This window comes from Trachemys scripta, chromosome 4 (genome assembly GCF_013100865.1).
Source record: "Trachemys scripta elegans isolate TJP31775 chromosome 4, CAS_Tse_1.0, whole genome shotgun sequence".
NCBI lineage: Eukaryota > Metazoa > Chordata > Testudines > Emydidae > Trachemys > Trachemys scripta.
This window is the reverse complement of record NC_048301.1, coordinates 89557079-89581051: the sequence shown is the minus strand read 5'-3', so window position 1 is coordinate 89581051 and position 23973 is coordinate 89557079. Positions and strand designations below refer to the sequence as shown.

General features: G+C 42.2%; 1 protein-coding gene across 2 annotated transcripts in view; it reads left to right on the top strand.

The window, feature by feature from the left end:
- Positions 1 to 23973, top strand: part of MPPED2 (metallophosphoesterase domain containing 2) — a 128957-nt gene that overhangs the window by 38622 nt on the left and 66362 nt on the right. For both annotated transcript variants that reach the window (XM_034769877.1, XM_034769878.1), the window contains exon 3: positions 7825 to 8006. In XM_034769877.1, the coding sequence (XP_034625768.1) occupies positions 7825 to 8006 (182 nt within the window). The remainder of the gene's footprint in view (positions 1 to 7824; positions 8007 to 23973) is intronic.

The following is a 23973-nucleotide window of genomic DNA, read 5'->3' as shown; positions in this document are numbered from 1 at the left end:
CAGAAATCTGGACTGCCCCATTTCATTTCAGTGAGACGTTGGTCTGAAATCGAGAGATGACTACATGTCAACATTAACTATTTCACTACTGAGTAGAAACATCCAGCTAATGTACTTATCCCACTGTTCAATGTCTCATGCCTCCCCATGTGCCAAAGGCTCCAATCGTCTCCCATCTAGCTGCCAAAACCTCTAGCTTTCCCCCTTGATAACTTCTGCAGCGCAGTTGTGCATTGTCACTAAAATATTTGTGGCATATCCCAAACTGAAAATTTAGAAACAATGCAAAATAAATTTAATATGAAAATCATTACACAGGGGATGTTGCAATGATTGCAGTATTTATTTTCATTTTCAGTAACACATTAATTTTTAAAATGTAAATGAAGCCACCACAGAATATCTAGTCAGCTGCATTAGTACTGTGGAAGCTAGTCTCACCTGCTGCAACGTACGTTGTGGCAGGCTGAAGACCTGCCTCTACGCTGACACCTAGCTCTCCTGGCCCCCGTGTGGCCTTTTGTCAATGTAGTTCCATAAGCTACTGTGCTTTGCTCAGGGCTGCCATATTGGCTTAGGTAGCTTTATATAGATGGTGATGGACCCATCCACCCACAACTCTGCTCATTTCCACACTTCTCAAGCTAATATATTAGTGTAATGAGGAGCCTTTAGACAAGGGGTCTTCTATAGGGCAGGAGGTTAGAGCTGGAAAGCTGACGGTAAAAGCACCTTATTTTAAATTGGGCAGTTGTTTTGGGGGGCAGGGTCTATGCATAATATACATACCCCCTATTGCTTCTGATTCGTAAAATGTGTTGTCATAGTTTTTATTTCGCATATGTGTTACCCCAGAGTGTGCAGAATTTACCATTACTTTTCTTAATCTTAGAAAGCATTTGATGGTCAGGTATCTAATGGGATATCATTAATTGGGCATAGAGCACTCTAGAATTCTCAGGAAAAAAATGTGAAAAGCATCTAAGTCACTTAGATTCATTTTGAAAATGCGGCGTAGGCTCGTATGTCATCTAGGTGCTTTAAAATTTTTACCCTAGTGTCACATTCTGGGATGCAGTCCAGACTGGTGAGGGGTTGTGTCACCGGCTGCCCCGCACCTTTGGGTGCCTCTCAATGCTTTGCTGTTGTACCTTCCAACCAGGGCTGCTCACAAGCAGCCTACCAGTAGGCAGGTCACACCCTGAGTCTGTGTATAGCTGCAACCCTGGTCCAGCAACTCTGACCTCAGCAGCAACACTCCAGTCATAACTCCGGCTTTTATCAGCTTTGCTTACTACTTGCAAAGTGACTCCTAGTCCCAAATTTTCCCAAAACCTTTTCCTTGCCTTTCCCTGGACAGTTCAGATATTAAAGGTCCATTGCCCCAGTAAAGGGTCAATATTCAACAATTTGATACTTTTAACTGGAGTTACCAAACAGTTCATTTTAAACACAGCACTGGATTAGTTTAGATTAAAAATAAAACAAGTTTATTTAATTACAGAGAGAGAGAGATTTTAAGTGAGCACAAATATAAGGTATTATGGTTACAAGAAAAATAAAGATAAAATGCTTCCTAGTAGCTAACATTTAGCAAGCTAGACTTGGTTCAAGGTAAAATCCTTACCACATGTTCCCAGCAACAAATTCTCAGGTCAGGAGCTGCCCGCAAAGTCAAAGGGCCAGTTCCTTTGTTGTTTTAGGTATAATTGATGAGAGAGAGAAAGAGAGAGATCCTGGGGTATTTTTGCCTCTCACTTTTATAGTCCACTCACCCTTTTGAAAGGCATTTTCCTGAGGGTTACCACTAGTTAAGTTCATTCCCGCTGGGAGGAAGAAGACATGGAGTCTTGTGGTGAAAGAGGTCCCATATTATTATTCTGAAATGCAGCTCGATCTTTTCCTGCCCCCTCCATTGCCAAAGAATGGCCACTTGACAGGTGATTGCCAGTCAACTTTGATAACAGCTGGCTAGTAGAGTCAGCTGGTCCTTTGTCTTTGAGAAACTGGCTGACCCACTCCACAGGTTGTACTCATAATTTCATCTTATGCTCATAACTCTTAATATGCATTTCATACATACATTACACAAGAATATTGATGATCAATGTGTTAGTTTTCAAATGATACCTCACAAGGCATATTTTGTATAAATATTACTACAGTAGTGTGTAGGGTGTGAATACGTGCTGCTTTTGGTCACACACAGTGCTTTGTATTACCTGGTTACCATATTAATCAAAACAGATGCACATGTGAAAAAAATAATATGCTTTATTTATTTTTGTTAAAAGAAAGCTATGGCTGCCCAGTAAAATCATGCAGTGTCAGGCTGTATTTCACAAAATTGGAAATGTGTTTGCCATTCCTTCTCCCCTTCCAGATGTGACAGTGGAATAATCTTCAAGGTGTTTTATTCTGCCAGCTGGGATCTTTTTATTCAAAACCTGGGGACAGGGTGCTGAGTGGTTCAAGGAATTGATAAAGGAAAACAGAGCCTTTCTCCTTTCAGTCCTTGGTTCTAATATGGCTCAGGTTGGTAGTGATTAATTAAGGAATTAAGGAATTAAATGCCCCTCTCCCATGACTTGCATCTGAAGAAGTGAGGTTCTTACCCACGAAAGCTTATGCTCCCAATACTCCTGTTAGTCTCAAAGGTGCCACAGGACCCTCTGTTGCTTTTTACAGATTCAGACTAACACGGCTACCCCTCTGATACCCTCTCCCATTGGATTTCACTGTGAATTGGATACGACTCCCTTGGTTCCTTTAAAAATCCCAGCCTGAAATCTGTTATCCTATGGCCATTGAGGGTATGTCTACACAGGAATAAAAGATCCCTCACCCTCGCAAGTTCTTAGAGCTCAGGATCCAGCCTGAGCCCGAATATCTACACAGCAGTTTTACAGCCCTGGAGCCCAAGCCGTGTAAACCTGACTCAGCTGACCTGGGCCAGCTACAGCCTTTTTTTGTCTCAGTGTAGACATGCCCTGAGTGGCTAGTGTGAAGTGGTTTCAGTGCAGATCCTAATGAACAAGTATGCACATCAGTGGACAGACCAAGGACTGAATGGATATGGAGTGTGATGAGTTTCTTACTCAAGGAGTTAGTTGAGAGTTTCATTGGCATTGTGATGCAGGGGGAGTTTGCATTGCTGCGGCTTGTGCTGTAGCTGTGGATAAATAGAGAACTTCAGCTGCCAGGGCTAGCAATACACCATCTTTCCTAAGCCTCTGTTGGTGGAAGAGGATGTTGAAATATTCAGCTTGTCAGGTGATCTGATGGGCTGGGTATAAGAACCTGCAGTGGTTTAGTTTCAGATATTTAGTAAACTAGCATTGCTTAATAACCGAGGAAATTAAGCGCCAATCCAGAGGAAAAGCTATGCAGCAACATTATAGTACTCACAAAGAGAAGAAAGGCTCATAATGAATTTGGATTTTGTTATGCTCTTTGGGTTAGTTATTGCATGCATAGAAAATAACCATAAGCCAGTCTCCAATAATATGCTTTGATGGGATTGCCTGTAGCAGAGCAGATCTTGAAACAACCAGCATGTTTGGGAATGAGCTGGAGGGAGCAGGGAAAAATGTTTACAAGCAAAAGTGGATGCCACAAGATCCGATGATGCTATTCATCTCTAATGCAGACATACCCGAACAAAGTATGCTACAGCAATGAAAGCAGAAGTTCATTTCTTGTATTGTCTGGGGGAAACATTCCTAGAAGAAGAGATGTTGATAAGACTGTAGCTGCAGAGACCCATGTATTTACTTGGTAATATATATCTCAAAGTTTTCAATTTAGCCTCAGTAATGGGAAGGAAGATGCCAAATAAGAAAGCACTATTGCTTATAATCACAGTTCTGCCCACGTTGCCAGTGTGATCTCAGTGGATTAGTGAATTTTCTCTGTGGTAAAAGCGTTATTAATTTCTAACCCTTGTGGCGAAAAACCCATTAATTGTTTGTTGGAGTTAGGATTTCTTTTTGGGTTTCCAATTAAACCCACGGTGATAACCAGTTATATGGGCCTGTAAGGGTCCGGACTCACCCCTGCGGCGCCCCCTACTGGTTACTCCGGGGAATCAGCTCGTCCAGCATCTGGAGCGCCCTCTGCAGGCCGGTGATCCGCCTTGTCCCTACTTCTGGCCCCTGTGTCCCTCCCAGGACCCCTGGTACCCCTTGCTCTGGGTCGCTGTCCCCTGGCAGTATCCCACAGATCTGGGTCTCCCCCCCCCAGGGTACCCCCACCCACTAGCCCCACCTTGCCTCAGCCCTAGGCCACTGCCAGTCACCAACTAGCCCCCACTCCTTGGGGCAGACTGCAGTATAGGCCACTCATCACTGGCAAGGCGGGTTTGAACCTGCTGCCTTGGCCTAGCCCTGGGCTACCCTCTGCGACCCCCAGTACCACTTGGCCTTCCGCTAGGCCGCAGCCTGGGGCTATCCAGGCTGGAGCTCCCCAGCTCCTCAGCCTGTCCCCAGCCCTTCTCCACTACAGGTACCCTATGTCTAGCTTCCTGCAGCCAGGCTAGGGTTACCATATGTCCAGTTTTTCCCGGACATGTCCGGCTTTTTGGCAATCAAACCCCCATCCGGGGGGAATTGCCAAAAAGCCGAACATGTCCAGGAAAAATACCGGCCGGGCACTTCCTCTCCCGCGGCTGCTCTGCTCCTCCCCGGACTCAGACTTCGGCTCTGTTTAAGAGCCAAGCTGCCCGAGCCAGCGCTACCGCCTTCGGGCAGCCCCCGTGCCTCCGGACCCTGCACCGCCGGAGCAGAGCAGCTGGAGCCGGGGAGGAGAAGTGCCCGGCCGGCGGCTGGGGCCCGGAGTCAAGGGGGCTGCCCGAAGCCCGAGTGCTACTGGCTTCATGGTTTGCCGGGCAGCCTCCAGACCCTGCGCCCCCGGCTGGGTGCTTCCCCTCCCGGGCTCCAGCTGCCCTCGGGGGCGCAGGGTCTGGAGGTTGCCTGGCAAACCGTAAAGCCAATAGCGCTCGGGCAGCCCTTTTCGCGTGGCTGGGAGGGAGGAGGGGGAGTTAGGTGGGGACTTTGGGGAAGGGGTGGGAAAAGGGCGGAGTTGGGGCAGGGGTGGTGAAGGGGCGGAGCCGGGGTGGGAAAGGGGCGGGGCTAGGGCCAGTGGAGTGTCCTCTTTTTTTATTTTTTAAATATGGTAACCCTAAGCCGGGCCCTTCTCTCTCTGCACTCAGAAAGAGACTCTGGCCTGAGCGCCTGGCTCCCAGCCTTTATAGGGCCTGCTGAAGCTGTTTGGGGCATGGCCCCAGCTGCAGCCACTTCCCCTAATCAGCTCAGCCTTCACACTGCCTACTCCCTGGGCTATCTCAGACCCTTCCAGGCAGGAGCAGGTGTCCACCCTGCTACAGGGCCATATAATCATACAATCTGCTCATTATTTTATTTTTTGGGAAAACAAATATTTGCAGTACTAAAAAAAAATACAGGAACAAGTCCAAGTTACATACCAAACAGCTCCTTCCCACCTCATTCAACTTGCAAAATAAAGACCAGGCAAATAAATTCAACTAAATACAATTGAACCTCACTGATTTGCACCAGAACCTGGGGGGTACTTTATGAATGACTGAATTTTACAAATTAGCAAATCAGTGAACAAATGCAACAAAAACTCGATTCATTTATATGACAAGTGAACTGTGGTTTAGGCCTAGTTATTTATGATTGTGCTTCAGTGTGTAGCAATGTGATCTATCCATTCCTAGCACACCCATCTTTGTAGCTCTTGGGCACTATTCAGGAAATGTTTTGTAGTATATGAGATAAAGTAAATAAATTCTTGGTAGTAAAAAAAATACTAGCTAGGGTATTCTTCCATTAAGGCCCTGTCTATACAGCAGTTTGTCTTTTGCACTAATGTATTTATGCTACCGGTAGTGCAAGCCCCAAGTGTAGATAGGCTGCACCAGTGTAAAATGAGGTTTGCGGTACTGAAGTTTATCCCAATAGGTTGTCAGGGTAAGTTGCACTAGTACGTGCCCCGTTTTGCACTGGGATGGTTTGTTCCCTTTAAGAAAGGAAGGATATGCTCTGTCCAGTGGTTGGGGTAGTACTCCAGGACTTGAAGGACACCTATTCAATACTTTAATCTGTCACAGACTTCCTGTGTGACTGCGGGCAAGTCACTTAATCGCTGTGCCTGTAAAGTAGGGTAATAGCACTTCCCTAACTCACAGGGCTGTTGTGAGTCTAAATTCACTCAGTGATGGGGACTATTTAAGTATCAAAGATAGCGGTTTACATCAGCATAGTTACACTGCTGCAACTTTCCCTAGATTACACTGATCTTAGACTTCACTGAGGATGGGGAGGGACAGCTAATGAACACACAAACCCACACTTTACATCACACGTCACCTGAGTCTGGATTAGGAAGCAATAGTGAGAATAAAGATCTAAAAATCTTCAGAGTTCTGTACAAGATCCTTTGGCTCCATATAGTATGTGACTCAGTAGAATGTTCCGTTACATACTTTCTGGATATGATCTTGTGGGATATTGTTCTATGTATCTTGTTTTATATTACATAGTTCTGTTATTTATCAGTTCTTCTTGTGACATTTTCACTGTGTGGTTCAAATTCTCAGCCAGCATAAACTGGCACCACCCCGTAGACTTCAACGATGTTCTGCCAATTTACACCAACAAAGAATTTGGAACTATGCGTGGAGGTCGCCACACAGCTCAGGACATAAATAGATATATATGCCTATTTAAAAAAAAATAAAGAGGAACGCTACTAGGCTTTATGTTTTCTTATTAATTGTCTTATTTCTCTTACAGATAACACATCACATTACTAAAACGGAAGGCATTTTTTAAAAACAAATCAATTTTATTCTTATGCTGGCTGTTCACCTTTTTTCCTTTCATTCAGTTCCATCCTGCAAGGTATTGAGCACCAGCAAAGCACTTAAGCGTGTGCTTATCTGTATGCATGTGGCTGGTCCTACTGAAGTCAGTGGAGCTATTCATGTGTTTAACATTAAGCATGTAGCTTAGTGCTTAGCTTGACTGAAATCCTGTTGCTCAGTCTCTTGCAGGATCGAGCCTATTAGGAAACTATTCTGGCCCAGCTGGCAGTGAGGTTATTTAATGGCCCATGCACTTGGTCATTTAATAAGATATGTGGTAGCATCTATTGCAGGGGTAGGCAACCTATGGCACGCATGCCAAAGGTGGCACGAGAGCTGATTTTCAGTGGCACTCATACTGCTCGGGTCCTGGCCACCGGTCCAGGGGGCTCTGCATTTTAATTTAATTTTAAATGAAGCTTCTTAAACATTTTAAAAACCTTATTTACTTTACATACAACAATAGTTTAGTTATATATTATAGACTTATAGAAAGAGACCTTCTAAAAACGTTCAAATGTATTACTGGCATGTGAAACCTTAAATCAGAATGAATAAATGAAGACTCGGACACCACTTCTGACAGGTTGCCGACCCCTGCTATTGGTTGAGTGAAAAAGGTCTGACTGGATTATACATCTCTAGAATCCATGTTCTCTGATTTCTTCATTGCTGTTAATATCAGGACTTGGTGCTGGGCAGGCCATATCATGTATAATTTTTGACGGTCTTGTTTTCCTGTCAGGAAAGTGTTTACCTTTTGGGTTGTTCATGCTGCTGCATTATGGAGTCCTAGACAACAGGACATTTCTGATCTTCCACAGTTTTCTCCCTAAGCACTTTGTGTCTATAGATTTATGTTCATATTTAAAGTAATGCATGTGAGGGTTGTAACCCATGTAACTGTTATGGGCTCTGTTATGTGTCTGCTTTAGGGTCGACCCTATCCCATATGACACTCCAAAACCAACGGGCCACACGCGATTTGTCTGCGTCTCAGACACACACTCCAGAACAGATGGCATCCAGATGCCTTATGGGGACATCCTTCTCCACACAGGCGATTTCACCGAGCTGGGACTGCCCTCCGAGGTTAAGAAGTTTAATGACTGGTTAGGTAAGGAATTATTGCATTTTGGTGACCCCAATTAACCTTTTCTGTCCAAGTGTCACTCACTGCTTTCTAATTGAATTAAAGCACTTGGAGACCCCACCTCCACAACCCCTGCTTCAGTTGTTCCTATGTGATGTGCTCTGTCTAATATGATCGTGTTAATTAAAGATGAATTGAGATATTTTGCTTTATCACTGCATTATCTTGGGAGTGGGACCTCTGTCATTCCAAGGCAAGGGTACAGGAGCTATGCGGCAGTGTACACTGTAAGGGTGGGACTGGATGTGTGCACACAGTACGTCCCACTGGCAGCTGGCATTTCTGTAACTCTGGGTCTGCAGCCAAAAAAACCCTTTTGCCACCACTGGTAGGGGCAGTTTCAAAGGGTTGTACTACACAGTATGTGGTTGTGATTACTGAATTGAGTGCACCTTTCAGATAAAGGAGGGCTGCCATTTTAACTCTTTGACTGCCGACTCCTGCTATGCTCTGGAATTTCCCAGATGGAAGCACCTATTGCACTGGTGAATTTGCCAGGTGTGTCCTAGTGATCAGTTGATACTGGTGGGTCATTAAGAGAATAACAGCAGCTCCCTAAGAATGGGGCAGGTTGCAGCGAGTAGGTTATACTCAGGAGAATGGATTTTCCCATGTGCCAGGCATCATTGTTACATACGACATCATGCGGCCAGTTATGTGTTGCCATGTCACTGTTTGCACTAGGGGTATTAAAGATGCTAGGATGGCCCAACAGAGCAAGCAGGTCTTCCAAAATCTCTTCCTTTCCAAAATAAATCTGCAGCATTATATAAAAGCTTTTAAAACCATGGCTGAGTCATTGCACTGTGCCCCAGTCATTGCACTCTCTTTCAGCTGCTGCTGTGTGATGACCGCGTCTCTAAAGGCCGTTAATAGCATCATTAAATCCCATTGGATTCTCTTGGCTCTTAGGGAGATGAGAGAGGACTTTTATTTTGGTTCATAAAAAGAAACAAAAGAGCTTTCCTTCCACATCCTTTGCCTTTCTCACCCTCCTCCTTGCTTTTCCTCTCCCTGTCTTGTGCATTTATACTTTCTTACTCCCTTTCCCCCACTTGCTTTCAATGTCTCATAGTTCTTTGTCTCATTTTAAGAATATTTGCCCCTCCTCTGGCTGTTGTATACTGGTTACAATGGCTTCTAGTATTCCTCAGAGCCACCCTGCTGTAATTATGCCTCACCACCCTTATGATTAGAAAGTCCTAGTGTATTCAAATGGTTCAAAACACATCCCTTTCTGCAACAGTGTTAGTACAGGGTCAGATTGTGACAGGAGCTTATGTGGGAGTATAGGAGGAGGAGCATACAAAGAGCCATCACTTTTTGTGCAGCCTCCACAAAGGCCTGTCAAAACTGGAGTCCATATGCACAGACGTATGCAGGGGATACATGGTTTCAAAAGAGATTGAATATGCTCCCCCCCCCCCCCAAACGAGCCAGTCCCACTAGGGAAGTAGGAAGCACTGTTGTTAAAGACGGTTCAGTCTTCAGACCCCTTGTGTGGCAGGCTGCTCTTGGAAGGATTTGCTGTCCTGAGCCCATAGACCCAAGTATCCACCATGGATGGAGCTCAGTGCAGTGTCTAAATATTGAGTCATTACTCCAAAATACCATAGTGGTATCTTGATAAGAATAGTGCTGAGATACAGCACTTTATTTGAAGATGCCAATCTGCGCTGCCGGAAGCCAGCACAAGTAAATTTTTTCATTGTTCCATATTGATACCCCTTTTTTTGACAATTAATTATTATAATTCGATTTCATCACATAAGCCCCTCGTGTACATGCTTAGTATATGTGTGCAGGAGTTACATGTGTATAGCTTAGTACCTTTATTCATATTGCTCTGTGGTTAACATTAATTACATATGTTATCATTCACTGAATAGATACGTTCCAGCCTCCAATATTTATTTAAGGGATTTTTTAGTATATATATATGTGTGTGTGTGTGTTTGTATATGTGTGTATATGTGTATACACACACAGACACACACACACACACACAGGGCTGGTAGAGGTTGGTGTGGCGTATATGTCTAATAGGCCAGATTCTGTAGTCTTGAGCAGTGAGAGCATATGAGAAATCTTAGGCATATGATTTGCCCTTGCACATCTATATTTCCCTCGCATGTTTAAAGGAGATCTCTAGTGTATTTCTTTCTGGTTTTGGTAGTCCATAGAGTCCACCTGTAACTTCATACACAAAACAATACCTGCCACTCTGCTTGCATATTAGAATGAGGCTGCAAATGATTTTTTCCCCACCATATAATGGTTGCAGTTATTCTTAACTTTCTTTTAGGTGATCTGTTGTCTTGCTTTCTGTCATACCTCACAGTGATGAAATTTCCCTACTCTCCTTGGGACGTGCCTGTACACTCCCCTTTATTTACGCAGTGCATAGAAGAACTGAATGGCCCTATGGAAGAAGGTGGGGGAAGAGTGACTGGGCAACACATCTCTCCTGCCTAGTGTGTAGCCACCTCTCCCCTCTGTGGCTACTGTGAAAAATATCACCATGAAACCATGGAGAAAGGCCATGCCCTGAGCACTGCCCCGCCTGCTGCTCTCCATCTCTATAGCGAGCATCCGCAAAGGTGCTTGTATAGGGTGAGGTGGTGGTGGTGGTGGTGGGTATTCCATATAGGTGGCACTCCTCCATTACATGCCCTGCCAGTGTGGATCTGTTGCTTCTCCTCTCCTGGAATTAGAGCAGTGTGACTTTAAGCAAGTCACTTGGGGCCAGAATTTTAAAGGCATTTAAGCACTTAACTACTAATGGCTTCAACGGGAGTTAGGCATCTAACTCCCTTAGTCAGTCTGAGCCTCAGTTCGCCATCTGTAAAATGGGGATAATATCACTGCCCTATCTCATAAAAGTGTTGTAAGGAGAAATATAATAAAAATAGTGAGATGCTCAGATAGTGTAGTAATGGGGGCATAGAAATATCTACATATGTTAGAGGTGAGCAAATCATCTTCTGTTTCCTATTCTTAAGATTTATTCTCACTTCTGCACAATGGTATTCCTTTTGTCTCTCATTCTGTCTTAGCTATTCATCCCATCCTGTCTGTTAGGGCCTGTTCCCAAAACCTTTCTGCACACAGAATTCCCATCAAAGCCTATGGGTATATCGCAGAAAAGGGTTTTGTACAGCAGGATTGCTAACGCAGGTTAGTGATTCTGCTGTAAAATCCTGGTGTGAAACCAGCCACCTGTAGTTTTCACTGCAAGGTAGCTAGGTCAGGTCAACAGTATACTCCCACCTGTGGTTGACCTGGTCTAATTTATCTTGTGGTAAAACTACAGGGCCTTGCTCCATGAGGATTTTAGAGGGATTGCTAATGTACATTGGTTGTCCCATTATAAAAACACACCCTTTTGGCAGAAAAACCTAAGCCAAAGTCAAGAGATTAATATCCTACCCCATTTTTACTTGATTAAGAGTTTTGTATGCAGGACTGAGTCCTTCGTTTTGCCTTATGACTCTCTTAATTTTTGTGCACCTGAAATGCCTGCTGGACTCAGTGGGTGTTTTGGCTGCATAAGGTATTTAGGTTTGGGTCCTACCTATCTGCGTCATTAATATATGCAGTGGTGTTTGTGATGGGTTGGATCACAGAAACCCCCTTGGGAGCTGCCACCTGATGTGCAAAGACTACCCCTGCTCCTGTTTTCCCTGCCAGCTCAGGACTCCAGCACCCTGTCTTGCTGAGCCAGACACTCCCGTCTGCTCCAACACAGACCCAGGGTCTGAATCACTTGCCCCAAAGCTGCAAGTTTACCTGAAAACAGCTCACAGAAGTGTGCTTGTCTTTAGCACTCAGATGCCCAACTCCCAGTGGGGTCTAAACCCAGATAAATCTGTTTTACCCTGTATAAAGCTTATGCAGGGCAAACTCATAAATTGTTCGCCCTCTATAACACTGATAGAGAGAGATGCACAGTTGTTTGCTCCCCCCAGGTATTAATACATACTCTGAGTAAATTATTAAATAAAAAGTGATTTTATTAAATACAGACAGTAGGATTTAAGTGATTCCAAGTAGTAACAGACAGAACAAAGTAAGTTACCAAGCAAAATAAAATAAAATAAAATGTGCAAATCTATGTCTAATCAAACTAAATACAGATAAGTTCCTCACCAGTTCCAGAATGCTCCCTTTTACAGGCTAATCTCCTTTTAGCCTGGGTCCAGCAATCACTCACACCTCCTGTAGTTACTGTCATTTGTTCCAGTTCCCTTCAAGTATCTTGGGGGAGTGGGGGTGGAGAGGCTCCTTCCTTAGCCAGCTGAAGACAAAATGGAGGGGTCTCCCATGGGTTTAAATAGACTCTCTCTTGTGGGTGGTGACCCCCCTCCTCCCTCCTATGCAAAGTCTAGTTCCAAGATGGAGTTTTGGATTCACCTGGGCAAGTCACATGTCCCTGCATGACTCAGTCTTTACAGGCCGAAGCCATTGTTCACATGGTATCTTGCATGTCTCCAGGAAGACTTCTTATGTGGATTGGAGCATTCCAAGATGCATTGTTCCCCAAGTGTTTCCTGATCAGGTACTTAACCTGGTGAATTCCTTCCTAAAGAAGCTGACCAAATGCCTCACAAAGCTTACTTAGAAACCAAGTAAGCATACAGCCCATATTCTTAACCTCAAGTAGAAAATGATATATCTGTACAAATAGGATGAATAGATATAGTAGACCATAACCTTTATGGAGATATATTACATGGCACAGGCAGCACAAAACATATTCCAGTTATGTCATACATACATTTATAAGCACTCGCCCCCCCCCATAAAGCCTTATGGGGTATGCTGTCACAGTGTTGTAGCTGTGTTGGTCCCAGGATATTAGAGAGACAAGTTGGGTACGGTAATATCTTTTTTTTGACCTGTTTCTGTTGGTGAGAGAGAGAGAAGCTTTCAAGCCTACACAGAGCTTTTCTTCAGGTTCTCTCACCAACAGAAATTGGTCCAATATAACAGTGTTTCTCAATGACTGGTCCATGGACCAGTGCCGGTCCCTGAGATCTCACTGCACAGTTTAGGAAAGCAGCAAGCCAGTCCCTGGTATCAAAAAGGTTGAGAAACACTGCAATAGAAGATATTCTCTCTCCAAACTTGTTTCATTAATGTCAGCTCTTCTTCCTGTGCCTGTTGTGTTTTTCAGCCTTGGTCCACCATTCATCAAACTCTGCCTTCCACATCATGTCTTCTGCTCCCTATAGTTATGTAGTCTATAGCATACATAGCTTTTGCTAATTCTTATGCTTTTTTCCCTTGACTGATAAATTTTCATTATTGGTTTTGCATGAAACTCTTCTGGGCTTGTGCACTGAATAGCCTCTGTGGTCACTTAGTGATTACACATGCCAGCTGAGGTAATTTATTCACTTTGTTTTGGTGTGAACATGTCCCACGGGTCTTGTAACTGCTGTAATCACTTGACCTTAGTGGCTGTTAAATGCTTTAAACACAGTTATTTTAAATTTATAATTGTTTTCATTAAAAATCCCTTATAGTAACTTAACTGACCTTGCAGTAAACACAGCATTATATGCTGGAGAAGAATTAAGATATTAGGCTTTGGCTAATATACTTCTTTCCAAATATACTTAGTCTATTATTCTATTACAGTGAGCATTTTCCCCTTCCCTTCACATTGAGTCATATATGGAAAATTAAACAGAAGAATATGTAATTATAGCATAGTTGACGATATTCAGTATGTCCTTTCCCATGTGCTGGGAAGTGACTGAATAAGTCATGAATGCAAAAGTAAAGAGAAAGCAAGGCTGAATTTACATAATATATATCTGTAATGACTGAAGGTATATTTATCCTGTCAGACAGGGCCTGATTTTGCAAACCCTTAAACCCTTGCTCACATGAATAGTCTGCATCAATTTCAATAGTACCATGACTGAGGTACTGTTTGCAGGATCTGTTTCTACACCAGCTGAAGTTCTTCAACCACTTTTTTTTACAAATAATTGCTACTGCTACTTATTTCCCGAAATGCTTGTTCTGTTCTTACTTAGACAAAACTCCCCCATGGGGTGTGCAGGTTCGATGAGTCGGGCTGAATTATGGTCTGTGGCAACTGTGATTTCAATCTGGAATAACTCCTGTGAAGTTGATGGAGTTACCACAAATATACATCACTATAACTGAAAATTGAAAATTTGACTCACTGTTTCTGAAATAAGAACAGGAGTACTTGTGGCACCTTAGAGACTAACACGGCTGCTACTCTGAAACCTGTTTCTGAAATGTTTGGGAGGGGCAAAATGATTATTTTATGCTCTCCTTTCATCTTATATGTTCATTGTCAATAGTGTTCCTCTTAGGGTACATCTACACTGCACACTGCTGGTGGCAGCATGTAGGGTATGTGTAGCTACATGCTGCAATGAAAAGCAACTGCATCCACACTGAGACATGTAGTTGCATGCATCAGTGAAAGGATTTGGCAGGAGGGAGGCAGCAGGAAAGGACTTTGGCAACGGGGAGACAGCAGGACCGTACATAATTGTTTTTAGCAGTGTAGATGGGGGAGGCACTGCTTGGTTGTGTAGAGGGCTGTGTAGGGTACATACCCACAGAGATCAGGTGTGTCTTTACTCACCTAAGAAGTGCCTCACCATCTATGCTTCTGTTTATACCCATGCTGTGGGGCGTGCAGCGAATGTACTCTACACATTGATGTAATGGGTGTACAGTGTAGACGTACCTTTAGGGTTTTCTCTTTCTATTGCTGCTGCATGATATAGGTAAGCTGAGGAAACATGTGAATAATGTGACATAGTGAGGCAAGTCTGATTTTTGGATTAGGGTCAAATTCTTCTAGTTACACCAGTGTCATCTTTGTTGACTTCAGTAGAAATGCACCGGTGTAAATGAAAGAAGAATTTTGTCTTTATATGCAGTATATTTAGTTTGTCCAATATGTTAGTGAAAGAAATAAAAGCAGAGGACATGTATATTTAAATTTGGTGATTGGCTGGTTACATTGTGCTTATTTGTGTATTGGTGGTAGTTCTGTTAAGGCTTGTTTTACGCTAAGCAAAAAAGTTACTGTGGGTTATGTTGGTATGTGACATTTGATTAAGTTAATGAAAGTGGCAGCTTCAAATGAAACTGTTGACTGTTATGTAGAGTAGATGATAAAGCTGGAAGAGCTATGATAACGTGGTGTTGCTGTCGGAAGTATGAACAGATGATTTGTTCTAATCCACCCTTAGCTTGTCCACATGAGCCCTTGTCGATATCTAAAAGTGTATCCCACAGTTGTAGATTGGATGTCTGCCATTATAGTGTTTGCTTCGTAAAAACCAAACTTATTCTGAAGCAGACAAATGGAATAAAACAATATAATGAGATTGGGAACATTTTCTTATCACTGTTAAAAAAATCCAACATTCAGGGTTACATTCCTGAATAGTTCTTCTGGTCACTTTACTTTTAGGAGAGGGGGGAGAGAAAAGGGCAGGGAGAGCTGGTTCCTTTGCTCTTCTTCCCAACCATCTCTTTATACCTTTTTGGTTAGGTTCCTCCTTCATTATTTTCTCATTATAGTTGCACACTTGGATCATCTCTGAGCCCAATCCTCTACTTACGTAGGAATAGTAAATGGGAATTTTTTTCTGAGAAAGGCATGCAGCGCCTCTCACATATTTAGGTACATTTAAGATAATAAATTCACTGTGATCAAACATTTGACCTTTCAGGACTTCATTTCATTGTATTCCTTTTTAAATATTATCTTTTGTAATAAGAATTCGGTCAGTGTTTGATATGTAACTAATATAAACACATTTGATTATTTATGAAAAACAACCCAATAAACTCCAAATTGCCAAAAATTCAGAAGACTATTAATGCAAAATGCTCTGAGATAATTTAAAATCTAAAGGCAGTTTCAAAATATTATAGATTAAATTATGGCAACAGAAAACAAATTTTTTATTTTTATAAATTTTGATTTATTTCTACTTTCTGCTCTTACCATCTGGAACTTGTTTTAAACATGCTCTGTTCCTTACATCCAGAATGAATAATTAAGTGACTAACTATAAAATACCATATTGCTGCACTTAGCTCTTCTAACAAATTTTGAATGCATTCAATAGTTGCAATTGAAAGAAAATGTTGTTCTGATTTAAATCCTCTTAAGAGTGTTTGAGTTCTGCACTGCTGCTCTGGGAGGAGAGAAGAAAGCTCCAGAAAAGTTTGTTAGTCTCATTTTAGAAAAAGCTACGTCTTCAGTGACTGACTTCTAATAGTGTAGGACTCTTCCATTATGCATTGGGATAAGTTCTGCTTTCTTGGGGCCAATGGGAGCTGGAAAAGGCTTTCTGTGATCTCTTTGCTTAAGCGAGGATTTCAGGATCCAGCCAAATTAGCTGATTGCTGCAGCATAGTTCAGAAGTGAGATGGTAAGTAGAGGTCTTGAGGTGCATTGACAAAGCTGTATAGGCAAACTTGTACAGTGTCTGCCTACCAGCACCTGCTGTTAGCTGCTCAGTTTCAGAAGCATGAAATTCATTCTTTTTAAAAATCTCTTGGGTATTTATTAAACTTCTTTTAAAAGGATTATCCTGTTTTGCTTCTTGTAAAAATCTGTGTATCTTTGTTTGAGAGTCCAATCTCATCTTTAATTGTGTCCTAACTTGTAATGTGTTTAACATCATTTTAAACTGTGGCATAAATTTTTTAAAATCCCCAATTTAATCTATGTTCAGTTTTATTTATACAACTTCTCTGGAATAAAAACCTGTCTTCCTTTCTCAGGAGAATAAAAACAAGTGTGAATGTCACATCTTGATATGTTTATAAAGTATGGGTAAATATACCAATAAGCACTTGGTATCATAAAATAAGGAACTATATTTCCCCCTTCATCTAGCAATTTATAAAGAAATTCAAAGCACAAATGTAAAATTCTTTCTCCGTGCCATATTCATTCCAGTTCTTTCCTGATATTTTATTTTACTACTTTGTGTGTCAGCTGAAATTCTTGCTATATGCTATGTAGAAAACAGTACCCTGAAAGTATAACTTTGTAAATATAGTAGAAGAGACCATTTTCCTGCCATTGATTTGCATGCAAAAATTCCATTGACTTCAGTGGAAATTCTCCATGTGGATAAATGTAAGTGTGTTAAACTTTTATATGTATCTGATCTCCCTCCCACCCCCCTCCGGAAACTTAAAAAAAAGTCTCAAGGAACTGCATGTATTTTTTATTGTCTGTTGAAGGAACCTTGGTCCTTTTTGTCTGTCACCTCTGCAATCAGAGTAACGCATTGGAAATATACTGTAATGCAACCTGTACAACTCAGATACACCTCTACCCCGATAGAACGCTGTCCCCGGGAGCCAAAAAATCTTACCACGTTATAGGTGATACCACGTTATATCCAACTTGCTTTGATCTGCCGGAGTGTGCAGCCCCGCCCCACCCCTGGAGCACTGCTTTACCACGTTATATCAGAATTCGTGTTATATCGGGTCGCATTATATCGGAGTAGAGGTGTACTACCAAGCATTAGTATGGAAATCCATCTTAAAACAAATCAATGTAAATTTTAGGATGACATCTGAAAACAGAATACTTGGCTGAGGTTAATCTTATTTTCAGAAAGGACAACATCTCCAGAGAGACTTAATATAAAGAAACCACTTCAATAAGTTAATTTGGTAATTTTCATTGAAAGAAAGGAGCAGGGGAGCACTGGAAAATATTCTACAATTTTTGGTTGTGACTTTTCATATCAGTAATTCCTATGTGATTTATTGGATCTGCTTGTTAGGGCTGCCCTTACTTAAAGCTGGGATAGTTACTCAAACCACAACCAAAACAAATGCACTAAATAATCACAAGTCACCTCCTCACCCCTCAAAAAAATCCCTTTTAAAATATAACAAAGTAAGAGCATTGCAGGAAACAGCCATGAGAAAAACCCAAGCCACTCAAACAGAAAGATGAGTTCCACAAACATTGCTGTCAGGTTTTTCTGCTACACTGCTACAAAACTCAGTCTGGAAATGATTTCACTGAAAAGCAGTCCTAAAGCATGTTCTCTTTGTATACCATTGATTTATATATAGCTTCCAAATTAAGCATTGCCTCAAAAATAAACAAACTACAAACTACATAGATGTAAACCTCTCTACTGAATCTTTCACTGCACCATATTAACAGTACTTAATTTTTTTTAAAAAGTCTTTTGGTTAGTAGAGCATTACGTTCCTGCTTAGTAAAAACAATTGTTTCAGAGGAGGAGGAGTTGCTTGGAACAGAGCGTTGGGGCTGTGGGGGAGAAAGCACTGTGTAGATTTTAGTGTGTAGTGTCCAAAGAAATTTTATCTCATCATAAAAATTAGCAGGCTGTGTAATTCAATTTAAAATTGGTCATCAGTGTCCTGTCTATTACAGAGCTCTTTTTTGCCTTTTTTTTTTTTTTAAATCACCACTCTGTTATTTCCAGCTTAGGTGGCAAAGAGTACAAGGGCTCTTAGGGTTTTTTTTAATTCTCCTCACAGTTCTACTCATTTAGGAAATTGTTGGTGAATACAGGAGATTATTTGTAAGATGAGTAAAGAAAGTGCTTGCTCAGTGGAATGCCTCCTTGGCTTTTTTGTTTGTATGAAATGAATTTCTTCTGGTCAAGCAACCAGTGAGAGTGAAGATCTGTTAAAAGCATTTGTTGGATATAGGGCTTGAGTCCTAAAACTCTAATGTTAGCATTTATTCACAGTATCTTGGGCATTACTGTACCATTCAAAAGCAACTTGCAACAACTTATGTTAATGCAAGGCTGGCAGACTCTCATCTTATGGTAATTACCAATACTGGGGGTTAATTAATGTTCCAAGAATTACTGTCTTTATTTTCTTTATTGCCAGAAAAATGGGCAGCTTTTTGAGCCATGCTTCCTACTGGATATTACCAGTCTATGTGACTTGTTAATTAACCCTCTTGTTCCAGTGGGCCAGAAGCCAGGATTTGAATGCTGACAAATTTTGCATTGCGTTTTTATATCAGGTTCAAAAAAGAAAACCCATGTAATTAATTCTGGGGTTGTGTTGAGAGTGTATAGAAGATCGATGTAGAAAAGGGGTAGCCCTGTGGGCTTCTTAGGTTTGTGAGGAACCTTGGGACTCATGTTCCCCGTGTCCAAAACAATTAAGAACTTGAAGTTTCCCATGTTGCTCAGTCAGGAGGCTCCATTTTTAGAAACTCAGTTCACTCAAATACTTTATTTAATTGATTGGCCTCTTACAATTGGTATGCGTACTTCCACCTTTTCATGTTCTCTGTATGTATAAATATCTTCTGTCTGTGTGTTCCACTCTATGCATCTGAAGAAGTGGGCTTTAGCCCACGAAAGCTTAAGCTGAAATAAATTTGTTAGTCTCTAAGGTGCCACAAGTACTCCTGTTCTTTTTTCAAATGCTTTACTCCACCTTCTTATCATGCTGTCCTCGGAGCTGTGCTGGGCTTTCTGTTCCCACTCTGCATGCTAGCTGTGAGGCAAAGGTTATTAAAACCTCACTACTGATGGCACATGAAGTAGAGCAGGAACAAAGCAGCACAGCAGGGGATAGTAATGTAAGGAAAGAGGTGAGGCGATGCAAAGACAACACAAAATGATGACAAGAGAACATCAGACTGGGAAAGGGCATGGAGAGAAACTACAAAGAACAGAGAGATACACAAGACAACAGGGGGACTCAAAAATAGTCAGATGGGAGATGTTCCTGCTTTTCCCAGGGCTCACTTTGATCCATCTTAATACAAACATTTGGACTTGGAAACCCTCTGTGCCCCATGAATTGCATATTACTAGTGACAAGTGAACCCTCACTTGTTTTGGATAAGTCTCCAGAAATGTTTGGTTACATTTTTCTAACGCAGCTGAGTTTCTTGAATTTTCCAAACTGGGATGGAAATAGGACTAGAGCAGCCTTTCTCCTGGCATCTTGGCATTTTCTCTTCTGATGCTGTTCATAACCAAGCATGCAAAAATGGAAATTCTAATAGAAAAAATAGCCACCAAAGTTGTCCACATTTTGTCATACCTCTATACAGGGTCAGCTTGGTTATTTATCTGAACTGTCTGCTCCCTCCCTATGTATTACATCATGTTCCTGGAGTTTGCTGCTTCTCAGTAAACCTCACTATACTTGAATACCACATGGGAGACAGGAGAGATTCCAGAAGACTGGAAAAGGGCAAATATAGTGCCCATCTATAAAAAAGGAAATAAAAACAACCCAGGAAACTACAGACCAGTTAGTTTAACTTCTGTGCCAGGGAAGATAATGGAGCAAGTAATTAAGGAAATCATCTGCAAACACTTGGAAGGTGGTAAGGTGATAGGGAACAGCCAGCATGGATTTGTGAAGAACAAATCATGTCAAACCAATCTGATAGCTTTCTTTGATAGGACAACGAGCCTTGTGGATAAGGGTGAAGCTGTGGATGTGGTATACCTAGACTTTAGTAAGGCATTTGATACGGTCTCCCATGATATTCTTATCGATAAACTAGGCAAATACAATTTAGATGGGGCTACTACTACAAGGTGGGTGCATAACTGTCTGGATAACCATACTCAGAGAGTTGTTATTAATGGTTCCCAATCCTGCTGGAAAGGCATAACGAGTGGGGTACCGCAGGGGTCTGTTTTGGGACCTGCTCTGTTCAATATCTTCATCAACGACTTAGATATTGGCATAGAAAGTACGCTTATTAAGTTTGCAGATGATACCAAACTGGGAGGGATTGCAACTGCTTTGGAGGACAGGGTCATAATTCAAAATGATCTGGACAAATTGGAGAAATGGTCTGAGTTAAACAGGATGAAGTTTAACAAAGACAAATGCAAAGTGCTCCACTTAGGAAGAAAAAATCAGTTTCACACATACAGAATGGGAAGAGACTGTCTAGGAAGGAGTACGGCAGAAAGGGATCTAGGGGTTATAGTGGACTACAAGCTAAATATGAGTCAACAGTGTGATGCTGTTGCAAAAAAAGCAAACATGATTCTGGGATGTATTAACAGGTGTGTTGTGAGCAAGACACGAGAAGTCATTCTTCCGCTCAACTCTGCTCTGGTTAGGCCTCAGCTGGAGTATTGTGTCCAGTTCTGGGCACCGCATTTTAAAAAAGATGTGGAGAAATTGGAAAGGGTCCAGAGAAGAGCAACAAGAATGATTAAAGGTCTTGAGAACATGACCTATGAAGGAAGGCTGAAAGAATTGGATTTGTTTCGTTTGGAAAAGAGAAGACTGAGAGGGGACATGATAGCAGTTTTCAGGTATTTAAAAGGGTGTCATAAGGAGGAGGGAGAAAACTTGTTCATCTTAGCCTCTAAGGACAGAACAAGAAGCAATGGGTTTAAACTGCAGCAAGGGAGGTTTAGGTTGCACATTGGGAAAAAGTTCCTAACTGTCAGGGTGGTTAAACACTGGAATAAATTGCCTAGGGAGGTTGTGGAATCTCCATCTCTGGAGATATTTAAGAGTAGGTTAGATAAATGTCTATCAGGGATGGTCTAGACAGTATTTGGTCCTGCCATGCGGGCAGGGGACTGGACTCGATGACCTCTCGAGGTCCCTTCCAGTCCTTGAATCTATGAATCTGTGGTGTTGGAGCTCAAAGGCTTACAGCTGAGGGACAGCAGAAGAGCTACAGGGAAATGATGAAGTTTTGTACATGAAAGTTCCATTGAGTTTTCTCTTGGAATTGTAGTGAAGGAGATTCATTCTTACTCCTCCTCTCCTCTGTCCCCAGTGAAGCTTTCGGTGCTGGTGGGAATAAAGTATATTTGCTTTGGCGATGCTCTTAGTCCTAAAACTAAAGGATTTTTACCAGCCACACATCCCTTAATAACCACAACTCTGTAACTCCTAGAATAGCAGTGCTGTCTACTGTAGAAAAGGCTGTTCACCTGGAAGTATACAGTACCATGATGATAGCCAGAATCTGAAGAGAAGGAAAAGGCACTGAACAGTGATGGAGTGGGAGATACAATACTGTCTAGTCACCAGGACTGCTCCATTGGAGTAGCATTGGGTCTGAGTGGAAGGAAGAGGCCTTGCTTTCATGACTGGACAACTCTGCCTATGGATGTTAAAATGAGTCTGGCATTTGACCAAATGACTTCAGAGGACATGCATAAAGTTATAGTGGAAGCAATAGAGCCATTCATAAACAAGTGCTTCCTTGAGGCCAGCTGTAAAAACAGTGATGGCTACCTTTTAGGTGAAGGGGCGAAAACCTTGGTGGAAAGGAATATAAATAAGAAATAAATATCTTAAATGGGTGGAATAGTGATATTAGCTTGCATTACTAATTGCCAGTTCTGATTAAGTGTACTTGTCTATTCTGTAGTGTTTAAGGTGTGCAAATCACACTTTTCAATAGGGGGTTGATTTTTTTATTTAACAAAACACTAGAATCGATGGCTGAAAAGGATAAGTGAATAGGGTCAGTTAAGAGTAATTGAAGAAGACACAGTAGGTTAGAAATTCCAAATGCTGCCTGCCCAACACTCTATTACAAATGGCATTTAGGTGCAGAAGTATATTTTCCAGCAGGGCTTTGAATGTGTAAGAAATCTTCATACAGGACGGAAAAGGGCATTTGCAGCAGAAGTCAGCTACTTCAGAACCTCATTAAAATAAACGGTGCTGTGAATTCAGATGCACAGAAATAGTCACAGTACTTAGCATTTTACCACTTCAGTGTTCTGTGTGAACGTTAATTAACACAACAGCTCTGGGAGTGAGGTAACTGATATTATCCCCCTCTTAATAATGAGGAAGGTGAGACAGAAATGGATGGGTAAGATGGTCTTGTAGTTAAGGCAATAGACTGGAACAGAAGAGATCTAGGTTTTATCTTGACTCTGCCAAAGATTTCCTGGTTAATTCTAGGTCTTGGGCAAACCTCTTAATCTCTCTGTGCCTTGATTAACCATTGTAAAATTGAGATTATAATACTTACTATCTCCCACCCTTTGTCTGTCTACACCCCTATCTTGCAGTTAACGCTGTATGGGAAGTGACTTTATTGAGGTGCCATGCAGGCATAGGACCCTGCCCTGAGAGAGTCACTTGCAGCAGATCAAGGCCTTAGGTTTTAAGCTCTTCAGGACAGGGGCAGTCTGTAATCATATGTATGTACAGTGTTTAGCACAGTGGAGCCCTGAGCTCAGTTGGTGCCTCTAGGCACTGCCATAATATAAATAATTGCAATGGCTTGCTCAAGGCCATACACAGAGAGGCAGCAACAAGAACAAAGTGCTAAGATTGGAGCTCAGGAGTTCCTGGCCCCCAGTGCCATGATTATCCCTTTAGACCAGGGATTGGCAACCTTTGGCATGTGGCTCGCCAGGGTAAGCCCCCTGGTGGGCTGGGCCGGTTTGTTTACCTGCCGCGGCCACAGGTTCGGCAGATCATGGCTCCCACTGGCCGCAGTTCGCCGTCCCAGGCCAGCACGTCCCTCGGCCCACGCCGCTTCCCGCAGCCCCCATTGGCCTGGAGCGGTGAACCGTGGCCAGTGGGAGCCGTGATTGGCTGAACCTGCGGACGCGACAGGTAAACAAACTGGCCTGTCCCACCAGGGTATTTACAGGGTGGGCGGCGGGCCAAAGGTTGCAGATCCCTGCTTTAGACCATCCTGCTACAGTCCTCTCTTTGTATAGATCTCCTTGTGGATGTCAAATGAGGAGTTTTGTAGAGGGTTATGGTTACTATATGTCCCTACATTTTCATGGAAAATGTCTGTGGGGGAGGTGTTCCTCCCCACAGGCATCTGTAGATGGCTAGTAAAATAAATAAATAAAAACAAGGATTAAAAAAAACAAATAAACTTGCTTGCCTGAAATAATAAGGAACAGCTGGAATGATT